At 40.8% G+C, this 22,223-nt stretch overlaps 1 protein-coding gene across 3 annotated transcripts in view; it reads left to right on the top strand.

Annotated features, from left to right (window-relative positions):
• The window catches only part of MAP3K20 (mitogen-activated protein kinase kinase kinase 20), a 125,255-nt gene that overhangs the window by 93,899 nt on the left and 9,133 nt on the right, over positions 1–22,223 (top strand). For 2 of the 3 annotated variants that reach the window (XM_081936301.1, XM_081936305.1), the window contains 5 exons: positions 2,301–2,331; positions 3,570–3,709; positions 5,033–5,095; positions 5,878–5,970; positions 17,922–18,038. In XM_081936301.1, the coding sequence (XP_081792427.1) occupies positions 2,301–2,331; positions 3,570–3,709; positions 5,033–5,095; positions 5,878–5,970; positions 17,922–18,038 (444 nt within the window). Of the gene's footprint in view, positions 1–2,300; positions 2,332–3,569; positions 3,710–5,032; positions 5,096–5,877; positions 5,971–11,475; positions 11,574–17,921; positions 18,039–22,223 lie in introns of those variants that run through there. The other variant, XM_081936303.1, reaches the window with a different exon arrangement.

Below are 22,223 nucleotides of genomic sequence, written 5' to 3' on the forward strand. Positions count from 1 at the left end.
GTTAAGCAAAGGCCTAAGCCATGGTGGGAAATCTGTCACTCTTTAATACTGACGCACTACCCGTTTTCCCCGAAAATAGGTCTTTCCCAGATAATAAGCCCAATCGGGCTTTTGAGTGCATGCGCTAAAATAACCCCTCCCCTGAAAATATTGCAACACAGCAGCAGCCATGAGGTGACCATGCTCACCGCCTCCTGCACCTCAACAATAATAAGACCTCCCTGAAAATAAAGCCAAGTGCTTATTTTGGGGGTCAAAAGCAAATAAGACCCTTGGGGAAACACGGTACATTTCTTATCAAGAATGTTTGCTATGAGTAACAGGAGTTGCAATCTAACCACATGTGACCACAATCTTCCCATCCTTGTGCTAAAACTTTACTTCTATTTTTGCAACATTTGTCTGTGGCACGTTCTTTCCTGTGGTTTAATCTTAAAATGAACAATGAGGAATGGACTATGGACTTATTTTTCTTTAAATGTTCACAATGGTAGATGTCGGAGTCTACTAGATGGATGGAAGTTCAGAATACTTGCAAGGAGAAAACAATGTAAAGGGAGTCTTAGAAGAAAAGAAGGTGGCCCAGAAAAAAGTGTTTTCTATATTCTATAGATTGTAAGACCCTAGGTGGCTTACAATCTATAGAATAAAGTACAAATTCTTATAGAATATTTGTAGCTCAGGGTTGAACTGTGGGGTCGCTGGTGTTCTCTGAGCTTGGTTGTGTTTTTGTAGCTGTTTCATTACCAAGCTAGGTAACATCATCAGGGCTAGAAGGGATTGGTCTTGTAGGTGCTTTGATTGGTTGGTTGTTTACTGTCAGCTGTTACTAACTGAGAGAAACAAGCTAACAGTAAATAACCCAATTAAAGAACCATCAAGGCCAATCCCACCAACATTGACAGGGCAAAGCACTGGCAAATAAAATAAGAGCAAATCACACTCCCTATTAGCACTGATGTTGTTACCTAGTTTGGCAATGAAACATCTGCAATAAAATAACCAAGCGCAGAGAGCAATAAGGACCCTGCAAAGTACAAACTAAAATAATAAATATCGGACCCCTTCGTGTTAGGTGACATGCCCTGCATCAAAATTCTTTGCAATGGCATAGCTGTAACCCATTCCCATAATGAAAATTGGAAGGTGCCAACTTGAATTTAGGGACAGGGTATTCCAGAGTGATGAGGCTACAATCAAGGAGACCTGCTGTCATGTCCATGTTATATTCTGAAGCGGGGTGATCTGCATGCTGGCCTCCAACCTGGAATATAGTAGATGGGAAGAGTTTAGCTAGAACAGGTAGTCCTGAAGTTAACAAAGGTCCAAGCCATGAAGTAAGCCATAACCAGCACCTTGGATTAGATCTGGAAGGATACAGGCAGCCACTGCAACTCTGGTAGAAATGCTGTTACTCTAGTTAACCTGTTCTTCCCCATCAGCATATAGGCTGCGGCTTTTGGTGTCGGCTGAAGCTTCTGAATCAGGACAGCCTCATAAACAGCAAATTGCATTCATCTAAAATATGCTGTGCAATCTGACTAAGGATCTTAGTAATATGTGCATCGGTAATAATTTAAGAAAATTAGCATTTTAGTTTCTCTTATATTGACGGTCCTGCACGGTGGGATTTTTTTGCCCTCAGGCCTACCATTCATATCGTAATGCAAGTTTAAACATATGCTTCATAAACAAGAGTGTGACATCCTTTGCACAGGAAGCATTACTCTTAAATTACAAATGGCTGTGCAAAACATAGGTGTATATTTCAAAGAAGAAATATATGTTTGGTAATTCCTTCCTTACATTAGAAGTAGAAATTTTCTTGATTTTTTTAAATTAAATGAATGGCAATGAGGGCTGCAAACCTCAAGCATATTAAAGTAGAGATATTCTATGGAGAATGCAAGTAGTGGTTGTCTTACTGTGCCTTGGCCAACAACTACCTTTACTCAAGGATCATTTTGGAGACAGAATGTGGGACTCAAGGGCAAGATCTGATCCATCTCTCATGTTAGATTGCCAATTCATCCGTCTGCTTTAGTCACCATCAGTCTACATCTTCCTTTGAATTGGCAACCGATGAGAGGAGCTGAATTTGGCCCTGGTTGCAAATTTTTAATCTCAGATGTAAGATTAAAGTGTGTTATTGTGGGTTGTTTTTTTTTTTTACACAATCCCTATTCATTTAAACAGCTTTCAGAACCATGTTTTTTTCCTCTCAACATGTTTTCTGATTAGATGTGCCATACAAAGCTTTTCATGCCTCAGATCATAAAATCAATGTCCTTTCTTCACAGTATTTTTGGATGCAACAGCTCGTTAGAAAAGGTAAGACTCTACATATGTCTAGCTCACAAAAGCATGAATGAATAAAATGTATTGTGGTGATAGACTAAGCAAGGTTAAAAGCTCTAATACAACTAGGAAAAGCATATAAAAACCCCTTTTCTTAAGATTCAAAGGAACTTAGCTAACTTTCTCAGTAAAGTGAAGAGAACAAATCCCTCAACCAGAATATAGGAATACGAAGAAATCTTTCTCTGAGAGATATTACTCAATTTACATCCTCCTTGAGTTGACAGTATGTAATAGAGGAAGCCAATAAAAGTGTCAGTTAATATTTTCAACGTAAACTTTTAGAGAAGCAAAGGTTTCAGTGGAGATTGTGTGTAAAATGACTTCTGCTTCCCTGAGTCAGGAAGGAAAACATTGTTCATTTAGTGGGATTTTGTTGAAGCGGCACGTTGGCAAAGCAGGGGCAACAAATTAAAACAATAAAATGTTATATACCGCTTATATACCGCTTCAGAGTCTACAGGTTTACAGAGTCAGCCTATTGCCCCCAACAATCTAGATCTTCATTTTACTGACCTCGGAAGGAAGGAAGGCTGAATCAACCTTGAGCCGGTGAGAATTGAACTGCCAAATTGTTGGCAGTACTACATTCTAAACACTGTGCCATCACGGCTCATTTATACTAGCGTTCTAAATCAGGGGGTCACCAACCTTTCGGATCTCAGGGACCACTAAATTCATAATTTTAAATCCCGTAGGCCACTAATATTAATTTTTTAAAAAGATAAATAGTATTGAGTACAATATAAAAATGCAAATAATTTTTCTGTGGACCACCACAATTTTCTCATGGACCACCAGTGCTCCACGAACCACTGATTGGTGATCGCTGTTCTAAATGATTGCTGTTTATCATTTTTAAAAAAAATTGAAATATTACCAATGGCTGGTACAGGCTTGCCTCTTGCTGTTCTCATGTTGGAAATATAAATCACTTGGTCACAGAGAATGGAGTCTTTTTTAGGCTACAGCAAGATCCCAAAGTCAGTAAAGAAGAATATATGTAGGCTAGGGTTGAAATGAGATTTTGGGGGGGGGGGGTGTTCTTGATGCTCTCTGAGTTTGGTTGTTTTCTTGGAGATGTTTCTTTAACCAAATTGGGTAATACCATCAGTGCTAGTAGAACCAAAAGCCCCTTGAAAGAGAAATGCAGCTCACAAAACCTGATCTTTCTATGTCCAGATTTCTGAACAATGTCTTATGATCTTAAGGTGATTCATCTGGTGATATGAGTATGTATGCTAGCTTGTTTAAAGAGCATCACATCACAGGAAAACGTTTACTTCTTCTGGAAGAAGATGATTTGAAGGACATGGGAATTGTTTCCAAAGGACACATCATTCATTTGAAGGTACCTGAATTGCAAACTTGGGGTGATCATCAAGCTATGAAAAAGAGCAGCTTGTTTCTAGTATCAAAGTCTAAATCTGACAATCTATGACAAATGTAATTCCAGATTTACTAAAATAAAAATGACCCCATGCAAAAATATTTCATGAGATGCTGAGATTTTAAGCATGTATTTATGACCATTAGTACATATATCCATACATGTTTTTCTTGTACTGTTTTGCACAACACATGTGCAGCTTGTCGTCATAAACTTCTGGTTATGAGCATTGATGTACTAAGTCATAGATACAATGTACTGAGAATAAAAGAGAATGGGAAATAGTTGGAGTTCTTTACCCTTGCAAAAAAAAAAAACCCAAACACTCAGAAGTAGGAATCCAAAAATCTGTTCTCACAGACCTATAGATAAGGAAAGAATTGCAAATACATGCAAAAAAGTAGTTGTGTTTGCAAACAGTAATCTTGATCACGTTTTAAAATCTGAGGGGAAGCAAAGTGTTGGTGAATCAGAGTTCAAACGCCAATCACTTTGGGCAGTGTTATAAAACTACTTGTATTAAATCTCTGTAGACACCATGCAGCAAGACCATAGCTTAACAGATAATGCCTGCCCTCACCATCATCCATCTTATATAACCAGAAGATCTGCCATTTTATAGTCTGCCTGTAAAACTGCTTTCACTCAGAATCAGTACCACTCTAAGACGCTGAGCTTGTCGATCAGAAAGGTCGGCAGTTCAGCGGTTTGAATCCCTAGCGCTGTGTAACGGAGTGAGCTCCCGTTACTTGTCCCAGCTTCTGCCAACCTAGCAGTTCGAAAGCACGTAAAAATGCAAATAGAAAAATGGGGACCACCTTTGGTGGGAAGGTAACAGCATTCTGTGCGCCTTCAGCGTCTAGTCATGCCGACCACATGACCACGGAGATGTCTTTGGACAGCGCTGGCTCTTCGGCTTTGAAACGGAGATGAGCACCGCCCCCTAGAGTCGGGAACGAGTAGCACATATATGCAAGGGGAACCTTTACCTTTAAGACCCAACCAGGTTTGGATGCTTGGCTCTGACAGTTAGCCGGCATTTCAGTCACCATTGCAAAACTTCACCCGCCACTTAAGGCTGATCATGTATCAGCTCTCCAACACCAACAAGTAAGATTGCTGAGCAGCAGAAAGAATAAAATGGTGCTTTAGGAAAAGACTGCCCAGAAAGTGCTTAGTTTCTCCCCACCCCACAAAAACGTTGAATATTTTATGAGATCTCTACATGAGAAATAGTTTGCAGCCATGTCCTGTGTTTAACTTTCTATGTCCTTTCCTTCTTAGACTGCCATTGAGAAGCTGTGTCAGGATTTCTTCAATATGTTTCATTTTCCACCCCTGATTAAGGTAAGTAGGGTGTGTCCTTGGGTGTCTAATCACACTTGGCCAAATAAAGTATTCTATTTTGATTAAACGGGAAATACATGGGAAGAATGTATACTAATATTTGCTACTGCTATCGGCCAAATGTAAAAGCACATCCGAGCTTAACTACCTTGAGAAGAGTCTGCATTTGGTTGTAGCTATTGGAGAACTCTTAAATCATTCTATACTCTTGTTTCATTGGAAAGAAAATACCAATGCTGGCAGAAAAATGGACAATATTGATCCAGCTGGGTCAGAAAGTGCCAGGCGCATCAATCTAGACTGGGACCCAATACTATATTATGGAAATTTATTATTAAATTTTCATATAAACTTGCATTGCTAGCTTATAGTTCCAGGTTTTGACAATTTGGTTCAAGTGCCACCCACTGATAGGGGTGCAGACGCGGTACACAATGTTTTGTAGAACTTTTCAACTTCTTGAGATTTTTTTATGGGATTCCCTATGAGAAAAGAGGAAGATCAAGACTTAAATGTGTGAGATTGCCTTCCAGGTGCACAATTCTGGATTTCCCTGTTGGGATTCCTGATCGCTTTTGGCCCTGCTGCATAGGGAATATCTTAAGAGATTTACAGGGTTGCTTTTAAAGCCTGAATAACACAACAGTGGTTTCTTACGCTCAGGATTTAAATTGTGCCAGACTGTGCAAAATGGTGATATATTCAACTCAAATGATAGCATTGTCTTGAATTTAAAACGACGGATGTTTGAGGTGAACCAGAATGACTAATTGTTCTTCCAGGATTCTGCCAGTGAAAATGAGGCCAGTGAGGTGAAAGTGCTGAACCTGGAGCTTGTTTTTGGCTACCATTTAAAACCTGGAAAAGGTCCTCAGGTAAATAAATGAAGATTTCCTTTTGTTTTTTTCTTTCTGAAGCAGGATTAATTTGTCCTTTAAAATCTTCACAAGATACTTCTTCGTTGCAACACAACTCTTCTCTCTGTTCATTTCATGGTAAAAATGTAATCACAATGCAGCAAGGTACAAAACTTGTTCTAGCAGACTCACACAGAGTGTTTCCTGTGCACAGTGTAAGCACTTTGGTACAAAACCAAAAACTCTCAGTGTGCAGCAGAGGTGGGTTGCAAGGTGCTCGTGCTCACATGCACAATACTTCTGCGCAAGCGCAGAAGCATCTGGGTGGGTGGGCGGAGCCTCCTGCCGCCACCACTACCGGTTCGCCCGATCCGGGCGGAACCGGGAGCAACCCACCTCTGGTGTGCAGGACTTGCCTAATTTCATAGAGTCAATAGGTTGAAATTTGAAATGATAAATCATCCTATTGTTTCTGCCTCTCTTTTTCAGAGCTTCTCTGTGACTTTAAAAAAAATGGAAATAGTTGTTATATCTAAAGTGAAGAACCGTGATTTAATGTCAGTTTATTAGCCAGAATGTTAAAATAATTTCAAGCTAAGGTTACGATTTTGATTAAAAGTCTTGATATACAAGCTGATGTTAAATTGTAATTCTCCATTACAGACATAACATTTAACTGGACTATGTAAGAAAAATAATTTTGTTTTCACATTGCGATACTGATCAGGGTTGTGGGGTGCTGTGGTTGTGGTTTCTAGAACTACAGCATAATGCCCACATGCCATAAGATGAGTCCACATCCCAAAGATATATCTTTGAGGTATTTTATCCCCAAAAGGTGCAACATATATTGTACACAACTGCCATGATATCTATAAGGAACTTTCTTTTGTCATACTTATTAAGAGATTTCACCTTATATGTATGTACAGAGAGAGAGAGAGAGAGAGAGAGAGAGAGAGAGAGAGAGAGAGAGAGAGAGAGAGAGAGAGAGAGAGAGAGCTATCTTGCAGTTCACCTTGCTTACATGATCAGTTAACCTTTATAATACAACTTACAGGTAAACTATTGTTTAACAACTATCTTGTTTAGCAACCATGCACAGTTACGACAGTGATGAAAAAGCAATTTGGTGACAAATCCTGCCGTTTGTTACCTTTATAGGTCAGGAAAGCAAAGGAAAGCAGCATGGTTTCATTTAGCAATTGCCTCACTTAGCAACCACAATTGTTGGTCCCAATTGTGGTTGTTAAATTAGGACTGCCTGTTCTGGAATTCTGAACTGCAAGAATGTATTTTGGCATGTTTGCTCATAGAGCTTGAAATTTTGTGTTTGTTACATAATTACTTGAATAATAAAGTCCCGATGATGCCAATTTTACTATTTCTGATTGTCTGGTGATGAGCAATTTGAGATCAAATCTATCAAGATAGAACGATAGACCTCAGCTGAGACATTTGTACCAGGAAACCTGGGATACATTCAATATACGCCGATCTGTGATTAAAATTCTACATGGATGGAAGTTGAAAACTTAATCCAGGTACAGGCACTTTAAGCTAAAGCAAAACTCTAATTTGAGTTAATTTTGAAGGCTCAAATTTGCTGTTTGGATTATTCCTGGAATAAGCCTTAAATCTGAATATTTAAGTTTTAGTGGTGATAAGAAGAATGTCTGCAAAGAGAAGAATACTATGCAAGCTCTATCCATTCCTGAGTATGTCGGATTTGGCCATGGTGATAAATTCCTTAATATATATTTATGTAAGACTAACTTGTTTCAGGAAAGCTCAGTTCATCCACTTAATGAACAAAGCAGGTTTTATGAGGCTGGTGTATGTGACTCCCTTCTTCGTGCATTTCCACTGATGGCTATTTGTATTTCTAGGCAAAACTCAAAGAATGAAAGTGAATTTGGTGTAGTGATTAAGCTGTTGGCCTTGAATTTGGGAAAGTACATAAGGGTGAATATAGATCCATAAATCAATGATTAAAAATGATGAACCACAGATAGTAACTAAGTGTTGTTATGATTTCACTTGGTCTAAAGAATCATTTTGGAATTGAATTTGAAGAATTCCAGAGTTCTGTCTTTTCCGATAGATTTTAATTACTCTATATTTAATTATGAACCTGTAGATTACGGTATATTTTACCTTACCTACGTTTGTTTGGCTCATTTTATTATACTGCTTTGGACAGAGATGCACAAAATAAATCCAATAAAGTGTTACTGGATTTATTTCCATGGCTTCACTTCAATTCTGTAAGGGATCATAGGTTCATCCCTGGGTTCTGCTCTACAAGCAATATAGAACATAATCAGATAACTTTGGAACTAGGTTCTTTAAATAATAATTTCTAAGAAGTTGCATGATTTATTGCATCGGTTCCTAGATTTATGGATAGAAGGATAGGGGTAGAAAGGGAGAGAGAGAGAGAGACAGAGGGAGGGAAGGAGGGAGGGAGGGAGAGACGGAGAGAGAGAGAGGGAGGGAGGGAGAGAGAGAGAGAGAGAGAGAGAGAGAGAGAGAGAGAGAGAGAGAGAGAGAGAGATTGCAGTTCACCTTGCTTGCACAATCTAGTAATCTTTATAATACAACTGTAGCATTTCAGGTAACCTGTTTACAGATAAACCCTTGTTTAGCAACTATTTTGTTAAGCAACCATGCTAAAAAAAAGGAACTTTATTGCTTCAGTTCCTAGATTTATGAATAGAAGGGTAGGGGTAGAAAGGGTGAGAGAGAGGGAGAGGAAAAGGGAGGGAGGGAGGCAGTGAAGAGAGAGAGGGAGGGAGGGAGAAATGAACTTATGGTTCAGTTTTCTTCTTATATAATCAGGCCATCTTCTACATGAGAGAAAACAGTGATGTAGAATGGTACTAGCTTAAACATAATTCAAGTTCCTGTTTATTCAGTATGGTCTCAAACCCTGACTGGAAAACATTTTGGAAAAACCCCTCTGCTAGTAACTTTAGTCCAATTCCCAATAAAATAAGAACATTCAGATTGAGAACTAAAACACGTTTACATAGAGCTGGAGAAAAAAAATTATTCATTGAACTCTTTTTACTGAAAGAGCAATAATTGTTCCTTTCAGCCAATTATTGGGAATTCTGAGATAGGACTCTAGTTTTGTTCACCAGAGATTTTTCATTTGTATGGGCGGATTGAGATTCAAGAGAGGCTGTCCGCTTGGGGTGGATGGGGGTGGGGCTTGAGGAAATAATTACATACATTCTTCCCACTCCCTGCAACTTTAGGTTGCTTCCCTTTATCATAAGTATTTTCTGTTTAGCTAGAGCAGTGGTTCTCAACCTTCCCAATGCCGCAACCCTTTAATACAGTTCCTCATATTGTGATGACCCCCAACTATAAAATTGGTGTCTCGGTTCCTAAGACCGTCGAAAATATGTGTTTTCCGATGGTCTTAGGCGATCCCTGTGAAAGGGTCGTTCGACCCCCAAAGGGGTCCTGACCCACAGGTTGAGAACCACTGAGCTAGAGAAACCTCACAGCAGAGAAAGGAGGTGAAATCAGTGAAAATTTCTGTTGTATGACAGTCCACTAGCTCCACTGGAAGTCCCTTGAGAATAATGGAACATCTGTATGGGATCCTGTGATCCCACTCAACTCATTCTAACTGAAAAATCTATTCCAATGTAGAAGAACCTGCCTAGAGGAACATGACAAAAATGTCTACCATGACAGCCTTACAAAGGAGAAAGAATAGCTTCAGAAGAGCATAGACCATTCTATTCTCAGCAAATAGTTGACACTGTATTATTTCTGGATTGTTCACAATGGACAGTTTTAGGAGGAGGGCTAAGAGAAATAACAATGAAAACATTGTTTAAAAATAAACAATGTTTAGAACATTCTATAATCTAGATCTCTGCCAGAGGTGGCATGCAGCGCCCTCTCTGATGGCACGAGAGCCATCGCCCCAGTTAGGCTGCACATGCATGTGTGCCTCCTGCTGGCCAGCTGGCCTTTGAGTCTCTGCTGCACATGCGCCCCCCTGCATGCACGGGGGAGCCGCATGCAATTCCACAAAGGGTGGGGCCTGTATGCATGCATGCACGGGGTGGGGCGAATGTGGGGGGTTGCGCATGCATGCACCAGGGTGGAGTGCATGCGCAGGAGGCGTGTTGTATTTTGGGAGTTTGCACGCTTTGGGCACTCGGTCTGGAAAAGATTAGCCATCACTGATGCAGATGATGAATTTATAGAGATCTCTATAAAGTTTTTGAACTGGATAAAAAGAAAACTTTGGCAACTTGAAAAATGCATCTTTTAAACCCTTGAGATAATATCTCAAATATCTAGAAAAATAAAACGGGACTCTATAAACACGATCATCTTAAATTAGGCACTCAAATTGTAAGCCGTCATGGCAATATCGCTATACAGTATCGCATCCTCCCAACCTCCTAACTTTTGGTGTTCTTCCCAGAAGCTGCATCCGTGCAAGCACTGAGATTTTTAAATATATCTTCTTGCAGTCACTTAGGCGATGGAAAATCCTGAAAATCCTGGGTGTTTTTCTTTGAATAATAATTTTCCTTCGTAGAATTTCTCCATCTAACCCACTGAAACCTGCTGTTTTAAAAGGGCTTGAGACACACAGCTATTCCTAGTACCTAAACAAGTTGTTGTTATGCATAAATTCCACCTTACAATACTCAAAATAAAGAGAACAGCAAGCAAAGCATTTTTCTCTTTTTTTAGAAAAAATACAGCCTTTTTTAATTACATTCAAGGGCTTAATTCTACCATTCTCAGCCAAAATTGCATTAGATTTGGGATACTTTCTGACATCTGGGGAAAATCCCTGTAGTACAGAAACCCCACAACTTAAATATACTGATGCTTCACTCTATTTGTTTATTACTTTTAATGAAAATCTTTTCCCTAATACTATTAAAAATGGGAATCAATAACAACAACAACAACCTGCTGTTTAGCAACCTTTTCCTGTATGGGTGACTTACTTGGCAGCAGTCTCCCTCGACCCAAGACAGAGGCCATTGTTAAGGCTATAACACATTTACATATTTTGCAATAAAACATCAGTTATTTGCATTACTGTGTCAAGTTTTATTTGATTCTTTCACCTAAAAATGACTCATTTTCCTTTCTTGTATTTTTTTTAAAAAGGCAAACTACTCTAAGCTTGTTTGAGAATAATCAAAAATTGCCCATTTAGCTAGAAGTCATTTTCTTTTCAAAAGGCAAATGTTATTTAATCTTTCAGCTGCTCATTGTGCCATCATAAATACTTTCTTTTCAGCACAGTTGTGGGGACTGAAATGAGCCCACTAATTGCCTCCCATTTCGACTGACATGTGGTGGTTTAGTGGAAAGGGAGCACAGCAGGGAGAAGGAAATAGGAGCCTGAGAAAATGAGAGCTAATTATTTTCCCTGCCTCGTGTCAGGCTCTGTGTCAGCCTTGTTTTTACAAACTGGAAGGTTTAGCACTAAATAAAACAAACTGGCGTCATGTTTTTATGTACTGGCAGTGTCATGGAAGCAGCTGCACATCTCAAAAGACAATATAATGCCTGCGTTCGCATGGACACCATCTGACAGACACCGTGAGCCACGGCTAATGAGGATATCGCAGTGGTGCCAAGTGAAAGGTGCTGAATTATGTATGATTCTTCATCAGGACCGCAAGCGTCCTGTACATCATTATGAGACATTGTTTTGCTGAAAGAGATTAAAACATTCTTAGTGCCAGACCCTGCAACCTAAACAGGCACTGAGAGGTTATTAATGGAATTTTGAGGGAGAGTTTCTTACAGATTTCTTTTGAGTTGTGGTTTTTTTTTAAAATCTCTCTCTTCTCTCTCTCCCTCCTCACCCCCCCCCCCTCTCGTGGGACAAAGCAGTGGTGGGTCATGACACTATATATAAAGAAGAGAAGCAAATTAACCATACTTGTGTTCTCCCTTTTTTAAAATCTGGCATATAAAATGTAGTGTAGCAAGCGTTCGCTTTAATGATAAATAACCCAGGTGCTAAGACTATAGATGCTCCTGTTCTTATCGCCTTTAAAACAGCAGGCTTCGGCAACTGAGATACCTCCTCACAAAGAATGCAAGGAACAACTGGGGGTCCAAATTATTAATGTGCTACTACATTTACACCAACAGGACCAGGCCTCCTTGTCTAGGGCCATATGCCTTTGAGGATGTATTTTGCAATGCCCGTTTGCCAACAGTTCGATTCCTCCCATCCACCCCAATGTCTTATTTTTTTTAGTTTACCACAATATAAATCTGAACTATACTATCATACCTTCTAAATAAAAGCTTCTGAAAGAACTCATTCCTCTTTCAAGTTATAAATGTGCTGTAGCACAAACCATAGCAGAGTTCTGTGAACCATATTTTTTATTTATTTATTTGATTTGTCAATTGTTTACAAGATAATAGGTATAAGAATAAATGTAAGTATGAATGAAATGGGTACGAATAAATGGGAACAGTAGGACAGGGAGGGTAGGCACGATGGTGTGCTTAGGTACGCCCCTTACAGATCTCTTAGGAATGGGGTGAGATCAATAGTACACAGTTTAAGGTTAAAGTTTTGGGGATTTGAAGATGTAACAACAGAGTCAGGTAGTGCATTCCAGGCAATGACCACTCTGTTGCTGAAGTCATATTTCTGCAGTCGAGTTTGGAGAGGTTTACATTGAGTTTGTATCTGTTGTGTGCTCTTGTATTATTGTGGTTGAAGCTGAAGTAGTCACTGACTGGTAAGGCGTTGTAGCGGATAATTCTGTGTACTATGCTTAAGTCCGACGATAGGTGGTGTACATTCATAGTAGAGTTCAGCATCTGGACAAATGTTGCAGGTGGCCAACTTGTTAAAAAACAGCTGTTTTTAAAAAATGGGTTGTCACTATTTGACAGAGGCAAAATTAGTACAGTGGCTACCCACAATCACTTGAGGAACAATGGAAAATCCACGGATTCCACTCAAAGGTTACCCTACTCATGGCTGGGTGGTCATTTCTGGAACCTGAAAGAGAACTTCCCTCAGAAAAGTTTCTTCCTCTGGCAATGAAAATAAGATGATTGCAATGATGCTAATAATAATCCAAATAACTAACAATTTTCTGTCCTTTCTTGCCTCCACAATTAGCTGCTGGGCATCTCACTCTCCTTAAAGATCAGGTTTGCCTTGCCTTGGCTTGAAGCTGTTTCCTTCTTGCGTCATCCTTCAATAGCCATTTGCAAAATCTGCAGAACGATTGGATTCGCTCCATGTGATTCAAAGCTTTGTTTTCCTTTTCAGTGGGAGTACACTTGTCTCACTTCTATAGGATGTATCCAGTTCTTTTGTATTTTAAAGAGCATCATTCTTACGCCCAGTGCTATGAGCTGCTCTTCAGAGCATTAAATCACAGAATGAGCATTGGCGATTACAATTAGAGCCACGCATCCCTCCAAAAGGGTTCAGAAGTACTTCCAATCATGCATGAGCTATTCATTAAAGCAGCTTTGTCTTCTTCTGAGTGAGCCAAATAATAGATGCCACTGCTTTAAGTACCTCTCAAATGAGTTGATTCTCAGCAGAGAGGTCCATGTTCATGTAAGATCCAAGGCACTTCTTCCCAATATTTGCAAAGCGTGTACAGTTCTACTTATACTAAATTCATTAATTTCTCAGTAATGTTTAATATATGGTATCACTATCATCTTCATGAGGGTTACTTGGCCTTTTCTATCTTGTGACTTACAGATGACAAAATCATGATGGAGCAAAGAGTGTTTAAAATGGGAAGATGGAATAGTCTCAGGCCAGTAGACAAGTTCTGTATTTCCCAGAAGAAAAGTGTACTTCTTCCAGGCCAGTATTAATAGGATATGATAGACATCAATAACCATAATGACCAGAGTCACCAAATTCAATGAATTATGGAAGACTGGAACTACAAATAACATTTCATTATTAGCATGTTGATAACTACATTGCATTTCATTGTTTGCAATGTAGTTATCAACATGCTAGTAATGAAATGTTATTTATAGTTATTTTTGTTAACCTAAATTAGCAAACAATGAGAGGAGGGGAAGGGGGGAGAGAGAGAGAGAGAGAGAGAGAGAGAGAGAGAGAGAGGGAGGGAGGGAGGGAGGGAGGGAGAGAGAGAGAGAGAGAGAGAGAGAGGATGAAAACGTATGTTTCACCTCCTTGAGTTATTTGGAAAAATAATAAAGGCAAGATACAAGTAAACAAATAAAGAAAAAAATAAATTAGGGGCATGGAACCTATATAAGTTACTCTCCATTTATATAGAGTAGCAGTGTTTCCTATGGGATCATTATGTTTCAACCACCAGAAGCTATTGCTGGATATTTTTTTTAAGTAACTGGGCTTATTTACATTTACCATCATGTGTTTGCATTCTTTATACCTCTGGCAATATGCAGAAATGAGTACTTGGAATTGGATCTCCTTTGGCCTACTAGAATTAGACTTATGGACCAGCATAATGAGAAAAAGCAAGAAAACGCATTGAAATCCAATCTTGTACATGTTTAAAGGGGAGTAATTTTCAGTGAAATCAGAAGACTCGGCTTTTGAGATTGCACTGCAATACCTCCACAGTTCCTTGCTTTGCTTTGACTTGTGAGGACTTGCCATTTTCTCTTGTCACATATTTAAAGAATTCTATTAAACATTCACCACCACCCCATTTTAACTTATCTTCCGTAGTTCCATGGAAAAGATTTCCTTTCTTCCTATGCTAAGAAGATTGTCGTGGTGATGCCATTTAATTCCACATCAAAACTTCAGCTGTACTGTTGATAGAACACCCATCACCCACTAGCAATAGATGTGGAGAGTAAAGTTACATTTACCATTTAAAACATGCTTTTCTCCTCCACTGTATTCTATACACCACCTTTTAAGATTACACCACTGAGTCAGACAGCCGTAGCCTTTCATTTTGATACACGAAGAGAATGAAAAGAGAAACGTTTCTGCATTCATAAGTTAAAAATAAGCAGCAAGTCTAAAATACATATAGTTAAATCTAACACATGTATTATACTGTTGATCCTATTCGGCAACATATCAAGCCATCGACACTGAAAAGCCCTGCTTTATACTGGCAGGATATTTTCATTTCGTATCCCTGGAATATTTGTCCTTGGACTGACTCCATAAGAGGTAATGGGGCATTGCTAACTGGGGTCTAAGAGCTTTCTTTTGAGGGAAATGGAGTACCAAATCCCTCGGGTTGGGATTTTTTTTTCCAGGCAGCTCTGCAGCAATGCCTGATTAATTATCCTGACTATAGCAATCCGTGTTAAAATGGAATGCAGGAGGGAGGCAGGAACATAAAATGGCGGGGGGTGGGGGGCAGGCGGTATGTAGGTGTTTGTGAAATTTTACATAATTAGCCTAATTCAGTTGCGAACAAAAAACATGAATCTGTGGTAACGGAGTAGTTGACTTCCACGTGGATTGTCCTCTCTAGAAACTCAGGCGAATTACATCCAAATTAGCTTAACTACAAAATGGGATTACAGGTAATCCTCACTTAATGACCATCCATTCAGCAGCAGTTTGAAGTTATAGCGGCACTGAACAAACAATAATAGTGTCCATTGCCTAAAGTTGGGTTCTAGGCAGGCTGGTTACACTTATGACCCACGCCGTTCTCGCAATGCTTTGGAAGGCCTTGAAGGCTTTTCTAAAGCGTTGCAAAAATGGCCCGGAATGGGACTTTTTTGACTCCTACTCTTGGCCACGCCTGCTTCTCCAGCAGGGTTCCGTCTCTGGCCATTTACCACTGCCTTTTCTCCTCGGCTGGCCCACCCCCACCCATTCGCCCTGGCCAATGCGTCACAGAGCTTCAACTGTGGCACTGGGGGTGGGGGTGGCAGGCTGTAGCTTGGGGATTGAGGCATTATTCTTTGGTGGCAGTGGCAACAGGAGGGCAAAGTAGAAGCCCAGGGATGGTGGCAACTGGCTGAGACTGCTGAAGGCCCCAGGCCTCTTTCCCAGCCCCAGTACTGACGCCGCCACCACTGGTGGCAAGGAGTGCTGTGGTGTAGGGAAGCCAAAAGGGCAAAGAAACAAGGGGAGTCAGGGATTTGAAAGAAGAAATCACTAACAAATGTTAGCTAGTTTGTATGATGCAAGAAGGAGTATACACCTGAAATTGATTACATTAAAGGCCACATAGTGTTTGAGACTGAAAACAGAGTGAATAATTGTAAGTCATATATAAGCAGAAAAAAAACAAACCTTAAAGCAAGTATCTATTTTGTGCACCTTGAGGGAACATTACTAAAGATGGGGAAATGGATGAGAAGTTTTAAGAGAAGCATACACCGGTAGAAAAATGGTGAGCAAGATGCAAATGATAACAGAGAAAGAATGGGTCAAAACAAATCAGAAATGGTTATGTACAGTATAATATCATATCTCTGGTCACAGCCCTTTTTGGAACTGGGTGCGAGAAGAAACAACGCTATCTTGAATGCAGTGGGAATGGAGCACTTTCAAAGTGTGGGGAGCAAAGAAGAAATAAGATCTAAAAAATGCCCATTTGAAACAGCATTGCTTAACGACCGTGACATTTTCTTAACTACAGTGATTTGTTTAACAACTATAAAAAATCTAAAAAAAAAACAAAAACGGTCACATAAGTGTCTCGACTTAGAACCAGTGGTGGGATTCAGCCAGTTCACACCACTTTGGGAGAACCCGTTGTTAACTTTCTGAGCAGTTTGGTGAACTGGTTGTTGGAAGAAATCATTAGGGCAGAGAACCGGTTGTTAAATTATTTGAATGCCACCACTGCTTAGAACCATGACAATTTACGACTAGATTTTGATCCCAATTGTGGTCATACGATGGGGACTATCTTTCTATATTTGCTTTTCCAATCTTATCTTAAAACTTAATTTCTTCAGTTTGCCACTTCCTATTCTTTTTTGGGGGGGAACTTCATATAACATGGCTTACTCTAAAAGTGAGATTATATATGTATGTAAAAAAGTAACTGAACATCGATTATTTCAGAAACGCCCAAACATATTGTTCTTGCTCTCTAAGGAAGCATATTTCTATTTTGGCATTTTATTTTGGTGCTTAAAACTTATTTTTCGGAGACTTGCTTCTTCCATTTTTCTTCCTGCCCCACAGCGCCGGGATATTAGAAGAGAGTCCGAATTCCATCCCTCGCTTATTTATACATCAAATCTGTATAGCCTTCCACCTCACAAAAAAAGTGACTATGGGCGGCACAGAACAAGTATCAAAATAAAAAATCACCATTATCAAAATATTAAAAAGAAGAGAGTGGATGTTAACTACAATAATGGACCTATCTTGGAATGTTACCAGTCCAGGGGTGAAATTTAGCAGATTCTGACAGGTTCTGGAGAACCGGTAGCGGAAATTTTGAATAGTTCGGAGAACCGATAAAAACCACCCCTAGCTGGCCCCAGAGTGGGGTGGGAATGGGGATTTTGCAGTATCCTTCCCCTGCCATGCCCACCAAACCACGCCCGCAGAATCGGTAGTAAAAAAAAAAAAAAAGAATTTCGCCACTGTACCAGTCCCCTGGTAATCCCCAGACCTGACATTTTTGGGTTTGTACCTCTCAGTGGAAGAGAAACACACTTGGGAAAAGGTGTTGTAGCCGCTTGTGCTACTCCAGAGACCAGGCAACAGTGGTTCAGCTTAAACCATCCATCGAACCAGCAAAGTTGATTACTTCTTCTCATGTGACAGAAACTCAAATAACTTTTGCTTTTCAGGCTACTTTTTTATTGTTTCATCATATCGCAGTTCAACTCTATATACTTATTCATAAAAATGTATATAATTACTAATATGGGGGGGAGGGGTTGATGGCTGGAGAGATCGGAGGAAAAGTGTTCTGTTCATAGCAGAACACATTGCAATTTAATATGTTGTGTCTTTTTTCCAAAACTAGGATTGCAAGTGGAAAACGTATATGGAAATGGATGGGGATGAAATTGCAATAACTTACATAAAAGACGTGATGTTTAACACTAATATACCTGATGTTGAGATTATAAAAATGACAAAGGTAAGTTTTGTAGTCATGGTAATGTCTATAGAGATTCTCAATCATCCAGGTAATGGTTGTTTCAAAGGTGCTTTTTCAAGAGGCAACTGGACTTTCTGGGACCAGTTCTCTGGAGAGAGGTTGCATGGATTTGCATGCTGCCGGCCTCCCATGGATGGGGCTTCACTTGTTTGTGTGGCCTTGTTGCTGGCATGCCGTGGACTGGTGCCAGTTCATAGACCAGGGGTTGGGGACCCCTGCTTTAAAGTACATTTTTCAGGGATTCCAATACACCGAAAATACAATGTTTGATCAATCAACTTCTGCCTCAAACCTGAGATTGAGCCATTAATACATTTTTATGTTTTAAAATGTTCGTCATCTGGACCAACCTACAGTATATACCTATGTAACATTCAACATGTCTTCTCCTTGGTCTGCAGTGACAAAAATCTTATCGTAAACCACAGAAACTGGCTTGGAGTGCCATGAATCTAAGACCAGTGAGAGATAGATGTTCCTGGTGAGAATTAGATCAGGGGTCCCCAACCACTGTGCTGCAGTCCACTACTGAGCCGTGGCCTATTCGGAATTGGCTGGTGGGAATATCATGTGCGCAGCTCAGCTTGTGCAAGTGGCAGGCCCATAGGCAATTGTGCACGTGCATGCAAGAGCTGCATGTGCATGCAGTCCAGGTTGCTTCTCTCCTTGGTTAGTTTCCATCCATTGTTTCTTGTCTTGCCTTCAGGTGATTTGGAAAATAGGTTGACTCCCTCCTTTTCCTTGTGGCAATCCCTCAAATATTGAAAGACTGCTATCCTGTCTAACCTAGATTAGCAGATTGTAAAGACTAACACAAAACCTCTTAGGAATCGAGTTTAACTGAAGACCCACTACAAAAACAAACGCACAGTCCCTTCCCCCAGTTGGACCACCAAGTTGGACCGCCAAGCCACAAAGGTTGGGGATCTGTGAATTAGATTAATATGCACAGATTGAATTTCACTCTGCTGTGTGACAGTTCCCAACACTCTCTCCTTGTTTAGCTACCGTATTCTGTTCCAACAACTTTGAAAATGAAATGGTCACTAAACGAATACATGTCTGAGAGAGAGACGTTGTGAAAATCACCGGTTGCTGCCATCTTGTAAAGTTCTCTTACACAGTGCCTGGCATCCAGCCAATTTTTCTCCTTTTGTTGCCCCCTCTCAGAGCTGAGAGATTGCTCAAATAAGTGATCTCTTCCCGAGTTGCTTTTCTCTGCAGCGCAGCACATCCCTAAAAAGTACTAAGCACAAGCTCAGCTCTGTGACCTTAATCAGTTCATTAGAACCCTCTGGCCAGCTAGCGCTGCTGCCTGACTAGACCTTAATCAGTTTCACACTGAGGACTTTGGTTGTCAGGTGCAAGAAATTTGGTCACAAATGCACTCACTGGTCAGAAAAAGAAATACCATTTATTACTGGATAAACACTGGAAGTCTTTTAGAAGATGTTGGATGGCTATTTGTCTGAAACGGTATAGGCTTTCCTGCCTAGGCGGGGGGTTGGACTAGAAGACCTCCAAAGTCCCTTCCAACTCTACTATTGTATTGTATTGTATTGTATTGTATTGTATTGTATTACTGTCCTATTTGGGAATGGTTGCTAACCAAGGTGGTCTCCAAAAGGGAAGTGGCTGAATTGTGTCGCTGCAGGAATGTTCTGGAATCCGTGGACCACAGGAATACATGCCTGCCAAAACTGTGGAGTAGGAAGGTGGAATTTGGCTAGGTATTCCCTGGTGATGGTTGACGTGACTATAACTGAAGAAGCTAATTCTTCATTTGTGACTTGATGGGACGCTTTATTTATTTTTAAAAATTAAAACCATTCAGCTTTAATAAAGGCAGCCACAGCCATAATTTTGACATGAATAACATTATAAAACAGGGTAGCTTTTAAAATAAAGTCAAAGAATGTTAATGCTAAATGTCCCTCAGATTAAAATCCTAGTTCCCAAAGGAAACTGTCTGTGGCTTCAGAAACATTCCGCCAGTTATTAGCTATGACTTATAACAAAGCAAATATCTCTAAGAAATTGCCCCAGAACAAAAGGGTACAAATTACAAGGGCCAAACAAACACACACACAATGTAACCAATGTGATGAAGCTAGCTAAGGAGGTATTTCACACTCTACTCCAATATTTTGTTTTTAAGCAGTAAGAAGAATGTTGTATGGTTGCAATTGGAGTCACATTTAGTTATTCAGTTAATTATAATACAACTTTTCCCAATAAACCCTGGCTAGGATCTAGAGATAAGATAAACTATGTACATGCACTGGGTCTTTCCTGGTTCTTCATTCAAACCCCCTCTGCAGCCACCTGTGCCCCCCCCTAAAAGCTGCACCTTAAAATCCAAAGATTTCCCCTAAATGACACAGGTGTCATGCTTACATGCAAGTCATACCTGACCCAGGCCTTGGTATTATCTGGAAACATCTGGAAGTGTCATGAATTTTATGACACCAGATATGTATGGATCAGAGGTGGGTTGCTCCTGGTTTGGCTGGATCAGGCAAACTGGTAGTAGCAACGGTGGGAGGCTCCACCACCCACCTGAACGCTTCTGCGCATGTGCAGAAACGTCACACGCGCCCAGGAGCGCGCCCGAACTGGTAGTAAAAAAATTGGCAACCCACCACTGGTATGGATTCAAAACTTGTCACAATCTTCCTGCCAGATCTGTCCTTCCAAAGAGATCATGGGATCTGTCAGTCGGTGATATTAAAGCCAAGGGGGAAGTCTTGTAGAAGAACAACCTCAGCTTAAGGCACAGTAACAGCTACAAAGCTAGCCAGCAGAATCGTTTCGTAACAAATAACTTTGGAGGAATTAGGTAATCCCGGTGCTGCAATTTAAACATCATTACAAAGATGCCTGTGCATTGCTGTTATCTTAACTAACCTAGAACTGCCTGCCCAGAGTTGAACAGACAATTGATTGAATAGAAAGTGAGCCCTACAGTTAAGAAACCCTTACATCATTTTGAGACAATGGTGTTGTTAGATACTAGCTTTAGTTATAATGGTTTCGTTAGAAGATTAGGCGAAGGAATGAGGCGAGACGATTCTGAGGAGAATTAGAACGCTTTATTGTAACAGGCTTAATATAACCATGTACAGAGTGATTCAGCACCTTCCCTGCTTGACAGCTATTTATATGGGAGCTGTCAAGCAGGACAGCCAATCAGAACGGTCAGACAGCCTGCGCTCAGCCAAGCCGCGTCTTAGCCAATCAGGTGCGGCTTGGCTGTTGCTGGCTGTCAGGTCGTATGTCGAGGACATAACACTCCTCCCCCCCCCCAGCGAGGACGCAGGGGTGTAAGTTGCACATGCGTACTTGCTAAGGTCGGTGGGGCGGCGCCGACCCGCCCAGAACACCTCAGTTGAGGAGGAGGAGTCGGCGGAGGAAGAGGTGCCCGTGGTAGCTCCTCCCTGAAGAGAGTGTAGCTCCGGGTGACGTCATCCCGGCCTGCACTAGAGGGCGGACCCGAAGGCCCAGGTAGGACAGGGCGAGGGGGCGCATCGATGGAGGCGGGCTCAAGTGTAATTGCCAGGAGGCGGCATCTGGATAGGCGAGGCCTGACTGGGGAAAGGCCTCTGGCTGCGGTAAACCCGGAGGGGTGCGAATGGAAGGGGTCGGCAATTGGAACGACTGCCTGGGAGAGGCAACCGGGCAGGCAAGGCTTTACTTACTTTACTTTTACTTTTATTTGGACTTTTATACCGCCTCCTCTCCCCAGAGGGACTCGGGGCGGTGTACAGTCAGATAAAACACATCAATAGATAGAAAATACAAACATAAAACATAAAAGAGGAGGCAATAAGAAACTGTACATAAAGCAAAGCAGTTAAAAACAATATTTAAATAACCCTAAAAATACCCAATTAAAATATCTGCCAGGAGGTAGAATAAGACTATGAATGGGCCAGGCCGGCTAAACGGAACAGGTGAGTCTTCAGTTTTTGTCGAAAGGAGCGGAAGTCGGTGGTGGTTCTGATATCGGGGGGGGAGGTCATTCCAGAGGGTTGGGCCCATCACAGAGAAGGCTCTACTCCTAGGCGCCGCCCGTTGGCATTGCTTAGTGGACGGCACCCGGAGGAGTCCTTCCCTGTGAGAGCGAATCGGTCGCAGGGAAGTGTGTGGTAGGATGCGATCCCG

This window comes from Natrix helvetica (assembly GCF_964273705.1).
Source record: "Natrix helvetica genome assembly, chromosome: 1".
Lineage (NCBI taxonomy): Eukaryota > Metazoa > Chordata > Lepidosauria > Squamata > Natricidae > Natrix > Natrix helvetica.